A 12,009-nucleotide genomic window follows, 5' to 3' on the forward strand; every position below is an offset into this window, starting at 1 on the left:
GTGACTACAGACTGATACAATGTATCCAGTGCAGACAATGCTCTGTGACTCCGGACTGATACATTGTATCCAGTGCAGACAATGCTCTGTGACTACAGACTGATACAATGTATCCAGTGCAGACAATGCTCTGTGACTACAGACTGATACAATGTATCCAGTGCAGACAATGCTCTGTGACTCCGGACTGATACATTGTATCCAGTGCAGACAATGCTCTGTGACTACAGACTGATACAATGTATCCAGTGCAGACAATGCTCTGTGACTCCGGACTGATACATTGTATCCAGTGCAGACAATGCTCTGTGACTCCAGACTGACACAATGTATCCAGTGCAGACAATGCTCTGTGACTCCAGACTGACACAATGTATCCAGTGCAGACAATGCTCTGTGACTCCGGACTGATACATTGTATCCAGTGCAGACAATGCTCTGTGACTCCAGACTGACACAATGTATCCAGTGCAGACAATGCTCTGTGACTCCAGACTGATACAATGTATCCAGTGCAGACAATGCTCTGTGACTCCAGACTGATACAATGTATCCAGTGCAGACAATGCTCTGTGACTCCAGACTGATACATTGTATCCAGTGCAGACAATGCTCTGTGACTCCAGACTGATACACTGTATCCAGTGCAGACAATGCTCTGTGACTCCAGACTGATACACTGTATCCAGTGCAGACAATGATCTGTGACTCCAGACTGATACATTGTATCCAGTGCAGACAATGCTCTGTGACTCCAGACTGATACACTGTATCCAGTGCTGACAATGCTCTGTGACTCCAGACTGATACATTGTATCCAGTGCAGACAATGCTCTGTGACTCCAGACTGATTCAGTGTATCCAGTGCAGACAATGCTCTGTGACTCCAGACTGATACAATGTATCCAGTGCAGACAATGCTCTGTGACTCCAGACTGATACATTGTATCCAGTGCAGACAATGCTCTGTGACTCCAGACTGATTCAGTGTATCCAGTGCAGACAATGCTCTGTGACTCCAGACTGATACATTGTATCCAGTGCAGACAATGATATGTGACTCCAGACTGATACATTGTATCCAGTGCAGACAATGATATGTGACTCCAGACTGATACAATGTATCCAGTGCAGACAATGCTTTGTGACCCCCAGACTGATACAATGTATCCAGTGCAGACAATGCTCTGTGACTCCAGACTGATACATTGTATCCAGTGCAGACAATGCTCTGACTCCAGACTGATACACTCTATCCAGTGCAGACAATGCTCTGTGACTCCGGACTGATACATTGTATCCAGTGCAGACAATGCTCTGTGACTCCAGACTGATACATTGTATCCAGTGCAGACAATGCTCTGTGACTCCGGACTGATACATTGTATCCAGTGCAGACAATGCTCTGTGACTCCAGACTGATACATTGTATCCAGTGCAGACAATGCTCTGTGACTCCAGACTGATACATTGTATCCAGTGCAGACAATGCTCTGTGATTCCAGACTGATACACTGTATCCAGTGCAGACAATGCTCTGTGATTCCAGATTGATACTGTATCCAGTGCAGACAATGCTCTGTGACTCCAGACTGATACAATGTAACCAGTGCAGACAATGCTCTGTGACTCCAGACTGATACATTGTATCCAGTGCAGACAATGCTCTGTGACTCCAGACTGATACAATGTATCCAGTGCAGACAAAGCTCTGTGATTCCAGACTGATACACTGTATCCAGTGCAGACAATGCTCTGTGACTCCAGACTGATACAATGTATCCAGTGCAGACAAAGCTCTGTGACTCCAGACTGATACAATGTATCCAGTGCAGACAAAGCTCTGTGATTCCAGACTGATACACTGTATCCAGTGCAGACAATGCTCTGTGACTACAGACTGATACACTGTATCCAGTGCAGACAATGCTCTGTGACTCCAGACTAATACACTGTATCCAGTGCAGACAATGCTCTGTGACTCCAGACTGATACATTGTATCCAGTGCAGACAATGCTCTGTGACTCCAGACTGATACATTGTATCCAGTGCAGACAATGCTCTGTGACTCCAGACTGATACAATGTATCCAGTGCAGACAATGCTCTGTGACTCCAGACTGATACAATGTATCCAGTGCAGACAATGCTCTGTGACTCCAGACTGATACAATGTATCCAGTGCAGACAATGCTCTGTGACTCCAGACTGATACAATGTATCCAGTGCAGACAATGCTCTGTGACTCCAGACTGATACAATGTAACCAGTGCAGACAATGCTCTGTGATTCCAGATTGATACTGTATCCAGTGCAGACAATGCTCTGTGACTCCAGACTGATACAATGTAACCAGTGCAGACAATGCTCTGTGACTCCAGACTGATACATTGTATCCAGTGCAGACAATGCTCTGTGACTCCAGACTGATACAATGTATCCAGTGCAGACAAAGCTCTGTGACTCCAGACTGATACACTGTATCCAGTGCAGACAATGCTCTGTGACTACAGACTGATACACTGCATCCAGTGCAGACAATGCTCTGTGACTCCAGACTAATACACTGTATCCAGTGCAGACAATGCTCTGTGACTCCAGACTGATACATTGTATCCAGTGCAGACAATGCTCTGTGACTCCAGACTGATACAATGTATCCAGTGCAGACAATGCTCTGTGACTCCAGACTGATACAATGTATCCAGTGCAGACAATGCTCTGTGACTCCAGACTGATACATTGTATCCAGTGCAGACAATGCTCTGACTCCAGACTGATACATTGTATGCAGTGCAGACAATGCTCTGTGACTCCAGACTGATACAATGTATCCAGTGCAGACAATGCTCTGTGACTCCAGACTGATACAATGTATCCAGTGCAGACAATGCTCTGTGACTACAGACTTTGTATCCGTGTGAAGTCTGGACCGTGGCTGCTAATGGATTAAAAAAAAAAAACTTCTAAAAATTGTTTAAATTAAATTGCCTCCTTTTTCTATGCAAAACAAATAAAAACTTTGGGCCACAGTTTCTCAAAATATAAAATTACTGAACCCATATGGTGAAAGCCATAAATACAAAATAAAAAAATCTCAGAATTGGAATCCCAGAGCGGCCACCTCGAAAACGCTCCAATAGTAAAGAAGTGGTGACGGATTAAAGGGGATAATCCTACCGACAGGTTCCCCTTTAGGCCATTTCTTGGTCATATCTGCAGCTGGAAAAGCGGAGTGACAACCATTATTGCTGCCAGTGCAAAGTTTTTTCCCAACTTTTCCAACTCCTGAAGGGCAATCCTGCTTGGTTTATGATGGGTAACCTCCTGTGATGGGTAAAGAAGTATGGATTGGTTGCCATCCATCATTTAGTAGCAAGCATCAAAAATTGCTGTAGGAGGGATTTTTAATTTTTGCCTAGGTTACCGACCACCTCTGCAGTCTATCAGAGATGACCGATTTTGTAGGCAAGGAGCACGTGTCTGCAGGCTGTTTGCTATAGAGCTTATAAGAGCTGCTCGGGGCAGAGACACAACCGTGCTGTCAGTCTGCGGGAGCGCACTGCTACCTGGCATCCAAGAAGCCGGTAGGCAGAGGAGCGGTGCGCTCCTGAAGGTTGATCTGAAGAACAACCCTTTAATCCGTTGCTTCTTATTCATGCACTGATAATAGTAACCACATGAGTACTTCTCACTTTCTAGAAGACAGTCTCCTGGACGTGAGCTCCGAGGCCGATCACCAGGATACGCTCTCACAGCTGCAAGCAAAGGTGGTCTCTCTAACACTACTAAACAAGGAATTACTGGAGCAATTGCAGGTTTGTACCCCTGGACATTATCCTGAAACAGCGCCTCCCTCTTGACTACAGGCTGTGTCTGGTATTGCAGTTATTTCCCATTCACTTTCATATTATACAGTCGGACTCCTAATACCATAGGCTTGGTCAACTTTTCCCTACATTGACTCCAAATATCTATGTACACGACTCGCCGATGGAATCACTTATTTTTTCACGTTGCCTTTGTAGAATGACAAGTCTGTGCAGTGTGAAAAGGTAGTCTGCTGTACAGCTCGTAAAACTTCCTGTGACCTTGTAAATTTAATAATTTGTCAGTATACTCTTCCAAATTCAGTGGGATCTGGCAACATATTATTTAAAGGGGCATCCTGATTGTACTCTGATCCATCTTGGAAAAATTGAGATCAAACCGGTTGAAGTTCGGCCCATAAAATCTTATTCATAGGCTGGTAGGGTAATGTCTTTGCTCAGAGGCCAGGAGCGGTTATATAGAGGTTACACAGAGCATCTGTGTCTTTTGAATGACCTGCCCTGTCTTGTATTACTGAGATAACTGACCTAAATAGGTATGGTGTAATGCCTCATTTCACCTCTGGGTGTGCTGCAGGAAAAGTAAACAGTTATCGCCAGGTTTATCTATAGATTGCAGATGGAAAACAAATGGAGAACACATTGTGCTTGTAATTAAAGAGTATCTGCTCATTTTAATTTCTATTTCATAAATCAATAGCATGCATGAAAATAATCAGCTTTTCAATGTATCTCATCAGAGAAATCTGTTTCTTCCTCCTCCTGGATTTATCTTTCAATTGGAGGGAAAAAAATCTGTCAAATCTGTGTAAGATAATAAGTGACAGTTGATTCTTTTAAAATTCTAGGAGGAGGAGCTAGAGACCTTCTGCTGCAAGTTCTCCTGAAACAGTTCTCAATAGAACTTTATGAGCACCAACTCATAAAGTTCTACGGAGAACTGTTTCAGGAGAACTTGCAGCAGAAAGTCTCTAGCTCCTTCTCCTAAATCTGTTTTTACTGGAGACAGATTTTACCTGAGAATTTTCAAAAATGATGAGTCCGAGGGGAGAAAGAAGTGGAATTCTTTGAAAAGTTATATTACAAGGTTTCTTAGTTTCACCTGTACTATTGATCTGTGGAAACAAAAACTTAAACAATGGTTACTCTTTAAAGGACCCTTCTTAAAAATAGTGATTGTCCAAAGTGGAAAACTCCTATAAGTGCATCTATAACAAGATAGAATCCTAATAATTGGGTAATATGGACCATAATAAATTGTATATTCGTATTGTTTGCAGGAGAAAGCCAACACTGGGGCATTAGCAGATATTAGCAGTGACTCCTACCATTCCACACAGACCGACTTAAACCAAACTGTTGCCAAAAATCAAGATGCAAAATCACCAGCCGTTATTTCAGATAACTCCGATACGTCTTTCGAGTCACAAATCGAAATGGTCAACAACGAACACAAACTAAAACTGTTGGAAAAAACCATCGAAGACATGAAAACGAAATTGGAAGATTCTGAAACAAAAAGGAAGAGCTTGGAAGAGCAGATCCGGTTAAGCTTTAGAGAGTCCATCAGCACGGAAACTTCCGAGGTGGCTTCGGATATAGACCTTCCGTCTCGGGTATCACCTAGTGATATGAAACAAGACGTTTCCTTCAAGCCAAATCTAAAAAGGATGTCAAAAGGGGAGCAAGAAGAAGATGGAGTGGTGAGAACCAGTGCGGAAAGTTTATTGGTATTGGAAGAGTTTGAAGTTTTGAAGAGGGAGTACCAAGAGGTCCTGGCGGAAAGTGAGAGGAAAGAGAACGAGATGAATGATTTGAGGCACCAGATCGATGTCGTTACCCAAAGGATAGTCAACTTGGTGCCTGTAGAAAAGCAGGAAGAGATGGAGAAATCTTACTGTGCCGTGATTGAGAAATTGAACGTGGAGAACGCCAAACTTAACGTGAAGCATCAAGAATTACTGGAAGAAATTACGAGTCTGCAGAAGGAATTAGAAAGAAAGACTGAGACAAAGTCTCCGGTGGAGAACGGTCAAGTGGAGGAGGACATGACCAAAACCATCGACGACTTGATCAACCAAGTGAATGAATTGTCGGTGTTGTATAAGGAAGCCCAGGTGGAACTTGAGAAGACAAAGCAAGCACCGCTTGATGTATCTGAAGATTTCATCCGTAAGGACGAGCACGAGAAACTTCTACAGGAAGTGGAAGAAAGCAAAGAGAAAGTGGAGACAGATTTGGTGGATTTGGCCTCACAGCATGCCAAAATATTGGAAGAGGTATGTGAGCTGAAGCAACAGTTGGACAATGAGAGGGGGAACATGGCAGTGTCTGATCATGTGGAAGTCATGGAAGGTCTTAAAGAAACGGTAGGAAAACTGGAAGTCGAGAGAAACGAGCTGAGGGAGCAGATCACTACTCAAGATTCCAGAATCAAGAGTTTACAAGGTGAACTTCAGCTAGAAAAGTCGACGGTCCAGGATGGCTTGGTGACAAGACAGCTGCTAGCCGAGAGGCAAGTGTCTCTAGAAGATGACATCAGCGCGTTATCGACACAAGTGAGCGATCTGCTGAAGGAACGAGAGGGATTTATTGTGGAGAACGAGGAGGTTAAGAAGGAACTGTCACAAGTGAAAGAAGAAAAAGACACTATAGAAGAACAGCTAAAGAACAAGGAACAAACACTCGGAGAGCTGAGGGCGAAACACAACAAAGTGCAGGAGGACCTGACCGAGATGAAGAGGTTGTCAGAAAATACCTCAAAAGTGGACGAGGACAAAGACAAGAAGGTTGGTGAATAGGATTTAGGAATAGGACTTTCTTCATTATGGACTTTTTTTGGTTTCTTGCTTGCTCTTTTTTTCTTTTTCTGTTCCTTTCTTTTTTTCTCATACTCTTTTCCTTTCTGGAACTCGTTTTCTTTTCTGGAACTCGTTTTCTTTTCTGGAACTTTTTTTTTTTTCTTCTCTCGCACTCGTTTTCTTCTCTCGCACTCGTTTTCTTCTCTCGCACTCGTTTTCTTCTCTCGCACTCGTTTTCTTCTCTCGCACTCGTTTTCTTCTCTCGCACTCGTTTTCTTCTCTCGCACTCGTTTTCTTCTCTCGCACTCGTTTTCTTCTCTCGCACTCGTTTTCTTCTCTCGCACTCGTTTTCTTCTCTCGCACTCGTTTTCTTCTCTCGCACTCGTTTTCTTCTCTCGCACTCGTTTTCTTCTCTCGCACTCGTTTTCTTCTCTCGCACTCTTTCCCAATTAATAGACCGATTACTGATATTAGATCAGTGGCCATAAGATGTGCCCCCTCTCCCATAAGAACTAGACCTCAGTAGTAAGTGATTGCTCTAGTCACCTGCAGATGGGGTTCTCTTCTGCAGCACCTATGGGTGAATCGCACATGTTCCCAGAGGGTCTTCTAATATTCTGGTGGCCAGTCTGACCCTGCACCATGTATGACTGTCTGTGACGACCCTAAAGGAGTTTTACTAAGATGAATTCATGATCTTCCAGATAAACGAGCTCTCGAAGGAAGTGAGCAAACTCCGAGATGCACTAAACAGCCTTTCCCAGCTGTCGTTCACCACAAGCACTACCAAGCGGCAGAGCCAGCAGCTGGAAACCCTACAGCAGCAGATCAGGCAGCTGCAGAACCAACTGGTGGTAAGTCCTGCTCCTCCTGATCAAAGACCCTCACATGTAATGTGGAGCTTCACTGGTTCCCAACACCTAGAGCAAGGACCCAAATCCTCCATAACTCTTAGTCCGGCATCCTCCGATGTCCCACACTTGGGCCTCTGTAGAAGTCAGAGACAGAAGTCCCTTAGAAGTCAGAGACAAAAGTTCAACCAAGTCTCTGCGTCCTTTGAACACCCAATGGCAAACCATCATGAGTTTGGTAAATATGTGCACAATATGGCTAAAATTATGTGGACCTCACACTATTAGACCAGCTTCATTTTTTGCTTGAACTGTTGTGACTATCCAAGTGTAGTCGCTGCAGGTGATTGGGGCAGATCTACCCGATCAGAAATATCATGATTGGACTTGTGGCAAGGGTGGCGTCCCCTGGCACCACCATAGTCCCCGGGCTCTTAAGTACAACCCATACTCATTCGTGATAACTGCGCAGGAACATCTGGAAGGTTCCTGGAAAATGAGGAGACATTATGGAGTCCTGGAGATAACAGATGGTGCCTCAGACCCTTCCTGAAACCCTTTAAAAAGCATGTTAGAAATGCACATTAAAGGGGTGTTCCGGAGTACCGGAGCTGCGCTCCTGTCATTCTTCTGGGAGTGCTGAAGACCAGCTGAGCACAGTGCTCGGCTATCCCCAGCGGTCCCATAGAGAACGAATGCGCACATCTGCTCCATGATCCACCACTGGTCCATTCAGACCGGACTCTTAAAAGCCACAGTCTTCGGCAGCAGTCGGGAAATCTCTATCCAATGAATATGGACAAATTTCCAAACGTGAGATTAACCCTTTAAGTGGACTTAGAAGAAGTGTGGCGGGGGCATAGCCGGGAATTGGACTGTGGCTATAGGGAAAGATTTTTTTTTTTTTTTTGGCTCCTTGTGAACTTCAAATGGTTTCTGCCTTGATGGGATTCTAGAAAGCTGTCAAATATGGCCGCAACACTCCCACTGTCTGGCCATGGAGGTTACACGGCTGTGTGGCGGAGCTTACGCCAAGGCTCGTCTAGAACTCCATATTTAGGAGGGGTTCACATACTTTTTACCTATAGTGTATATATATTTACACCTCCAATCATTTGTGATAATTCACCACTTGGGTTCTCGGCCATGCCAGAGTAAAGGAAGGTGACGGGCTCAGGAGAAATGAGGAGCCGTGTGATGGGAAAGCGAAATCACTTATTTTATGTATTTAGGAAACCAAGAAGCAGCACCAAGAAATCGTCTCCGTTTACAGGATGCATCTGCTCTACGCTGTGCAGGTAAGAGAAATCCGCCCGTGTGTGTGTGTATGTATGTGTGTGTGTATATATATATGTGCATATGTATGTGTGTGTGTATATATATATATATATATATATATATATATATATATATATATATATATATATATATATATATATATACACACACTATACCAGCAGAATAGTGAGTGCAGCTCTGGAGTATAATACAGGGGGTAACTCAGGATCAGTAATGTATGTACACAGTGACTGCACCAGCAGAATAGTGAGTGCTGCTCTGGAGTATAATGCAGGAGGTACCTCAGGATCAGTAATGTAATGTACACAGTGACTGCACCAGCAGAATAGTGAGTGCAGCTCTGTAGTATAATACAGGATGTATCTCAGGATCAGTAATGTAATGTATGTACAGTGACTGCACCAGCAGAATAGTGAATGCAGCTCTGGAGTATAATACAGGATGTAACTCAGGATCAGTAATGTATGTACACAGTGACTGCACCAGCAGAATAGTGAGTGCAGCTCTGGGGTATAATACAGGATGTAACTCAGGATTAGTAATGTAATGTATGTACACAGTGACTGCACCAGCAGAATAGTGAGTGCAGCTCTGGGGTATAATACAGGATGTAACTCGGGATCAGTAATGTAATGTGTTGTGAGTTCATTCTCGGGTTCACCAGTTGTGAGTTCCCCATCTGGACTCCCTCTGGTGGTGACGGGAGGTGGTGCGGCTGGTTTGATCGGTGGAGATCTGCCACCTGAGAATGAGGATGACGATTGGATCTCAGGATTCTCAGATTGGATTTAAGACAGCCGACGCCCTATTCAGTTGCTGGTGATTCCTTCTGGCTTGTCAGCTCTTGGTTTTCAGCTCTGTTCCAGTCATCTAAAGCTAAGTTTTTCTGCTAATGTTCACACTTGATTTTGTTGGTCGATTCAGTTTTTTGGTGTGGTCAGCCAGCCCCAGCTGGGGCTGTGCTGAATTTCCACTCTTATTTATCAGTATTTTGCCAATTGGCTTTTTGTCCCTTATTAGATTGGCCTCTTTTTGCTATGTCTCAGAATATTCCAGAGTGCTGATATAGTGGGAGAAGTCTAGTGACTTCAGGGTTAATTTTGCTATCAGAGGTGTTGGACATTATTTTTGTAGGGTTTTTTGCAGGTTGCAGACAGTGTCTTTCTTAAAAGCAGGGGAAAATTGTAAAAAAAAAGTGTCAGAAATATATATATATATATATATATATATATATATATATATATATATATATATATATATATATATGTGTATATATATATATATATATGTATATTTTTTCCTCTTTCTTTGGGGCCGTAGGAGGATTTATTTTTTTAATGGAGATTAAGCAATTTTCTGATCGTGTGGAGCAGCTCACTGCTGAAGTGCGGGGAATTTCCGCCTATCTCGCTCATTCACATGCTGCTGAACCAAGGATCCCTACTCCTGATGTGTTTTTTGGGTATCGGTCTAAATTTTTGAATTTTAATAATAATTGTAAATTATTTCTTGCCTTGAAGCCTAATTCATCGTGGAGCTCTGAGCAGTAGGTTAAAATTGTCATCTCCTTGATGCGAGGTGATCCCCAGGATTGGGCGTTTTCTTTGACACCTGAAGATCCTATTCTGACTAATGTGGATGCATTATTTCAAGCCTTGGGGTTGTTGCATGATGAACCTAATGCTATTGATCAAGCTGAGAAAGCCCTATTGGCATTGAACCAGGGTCAGGATTCTGCAGAGTTATACTGTCAAAAATTCCAAAAGTGGGCGGTCCTTACTACATGGAATGATAGTGCATTGGCAGCTCTCTTTCGGAAGGGTTTGTCAGAAACCGTAAAAGATACTATGGTTGGATTTCCTGTTCCCTCTGGTCTGGATGATTCTGTCATTAGCCATTCAAGTTGATTGGCGTTTACGTGAATGCAAAACTACACAAGAGGCGCTGCCACCTTTTGGACAAACGTCTGAACCTATGCAATGTGATGGGGTTTTGTCTAGGGCGCAACGTCGGGAGTTTAGAAGGCGTAATAAGCTGTGTTTTTTCTGTGGAGACGCCTCTTATACTATTTCTGTCTGCCGTAAACGAGAGAAACGTTTTGCACACACATTTGCTGTGGGCAGTATACAACCTAAGTTCCTTTTGGCAATTACTCTGATCTGCTCCTTGTCCACATTTTCCACTAAGGCTTTTGTGGATTCAGGAGCAGCGTTGAATCTAATGGATTTGGACTTTGCTAAACGTTATGGTTTTTCCATGACGCCTCTGCGGACGCCTATTCCTTTGAGGGGTATTGATGCTACTCCTTTGGCGGAGAATAAACCTCAGTTTTGGACCCAGGTTATAATGCGAGTTGCCCCAGACCACCAAGAAAATTGTAAATTTTTGGTGCTGCATAATTTGCATGATACTATTGTTCTGGGTTTTCCTTGGTTGCAAACTCATAACCCAGTTTTGGATTGGAAATCTGGGTCTGTGGTGAGTTGGGGTTGTCAGTGTGTTCTTAGGGACGCTCCTGTTTTCTCCCTCTCCTCAGTCTCATGATATTCCTGATTATCTAGCCGATTTTTCTGATGTGTTTAGTGAGAGCAAGTCTGCGTCTTTGCCTCCTCATAGGAGTTATGACTGTGCAATTGAGTTGATGCCTGGGTGTAAATTTCCCAAGGGTCGGCTTTTCGACTTATCTGTACCCAAACATGATGCTATGCGATCCTATATTAAGGAGTCATTGGAGAAGGGTCATATTAGACCATCCTCGTCACCTTTAGGTGCTGGGGTTTTTTTGTGGCCAGGAAAGATGGTTCATTAAGACCGTGTATTGATTATCGTTCCCTTAACAAGATGACGGTTAAATATCAGTATCGGCTACCTTTGATGTCTAATTTATTCTCCAGAGTTAAGAGTGCCTGCTGGTTTACTAGGCTTGACCTCAGGGGGGCGTATAATCTTATTCGCATCAAGCACGGGATGAATGGAAGACGGCGTTTAATACTCCGGAGGGAAATTTTGAGTACCTGGTGATGCCTTTTCGGCTCACTAATGCCCATTCTGTCTTCCAGTCCTTTATGAATGATATTTTCCGTGACTTTGTGGATAAGTTTTTGATCATCTATCTGGATGATATTTTGATCTTTTCTAGTGATTGGGATTCTCATGTGGAACACGTCCGGACTGTGTTCCGGATTTGAGGGAGAATTCCCAGTTTGTTAAGGGATTGAAATGCCTCTT

At 43.5% G+C, this 12,009-nt stretch overlaps 1 protein-coding gene across 3 annotated transcripts in view; it reads left to right on the forward strand.

The window, feature by feature from the left end:
* The window catches only part of RAI14 (retinoic acid induced 14), a 101,241-nt gene that overhangs the window by 83,456 nt on the left and 5,776 nt on the right, over positions 1-12,009 (forward strand). For 2 of the 3 annotated variants that reach the window (XM_073543906.1, XM_073543904.1), the window contains 4 exons: positions 3,703-3,818; positions 5,111-6,619; positions 7,336-7,485; positions 8,715-8,780. In XM_073543906.1, coding sequence (XP_073400007.1) covers positions 3,703-3,818; positions 5,111-6,619; positions 7,336-7,485; positions 8,715-8,780 — 1,841 coding nt within the window. The remainder of the gene's footprint in view (positions 1-3,702; positions 3,819-5,110; positions 6,620-7,335; positions 7,486-8,714; positions 8,781-12,009) is intronic. The other variant, XM_073543905.1, reaches the window with a different exon arrangement.

Source organism: Dendrobates tinctorius, unplaced genomic scaffold, assembly GCF_039654945.1.
Source record: "Dendrobates tinctorius isolate UK_male_01 unplaced genomic scaffold, ASM3965494v1 ptg000135l, whole genome shotgun sequence".
NCBI classification, from domain to species: domain Eukaryota; kingdom Metazoa; phylum Chordata; class Amphibia; order Anura; family Dendrobatidae; genus Dendrobates; species Dendrobates tinctorius.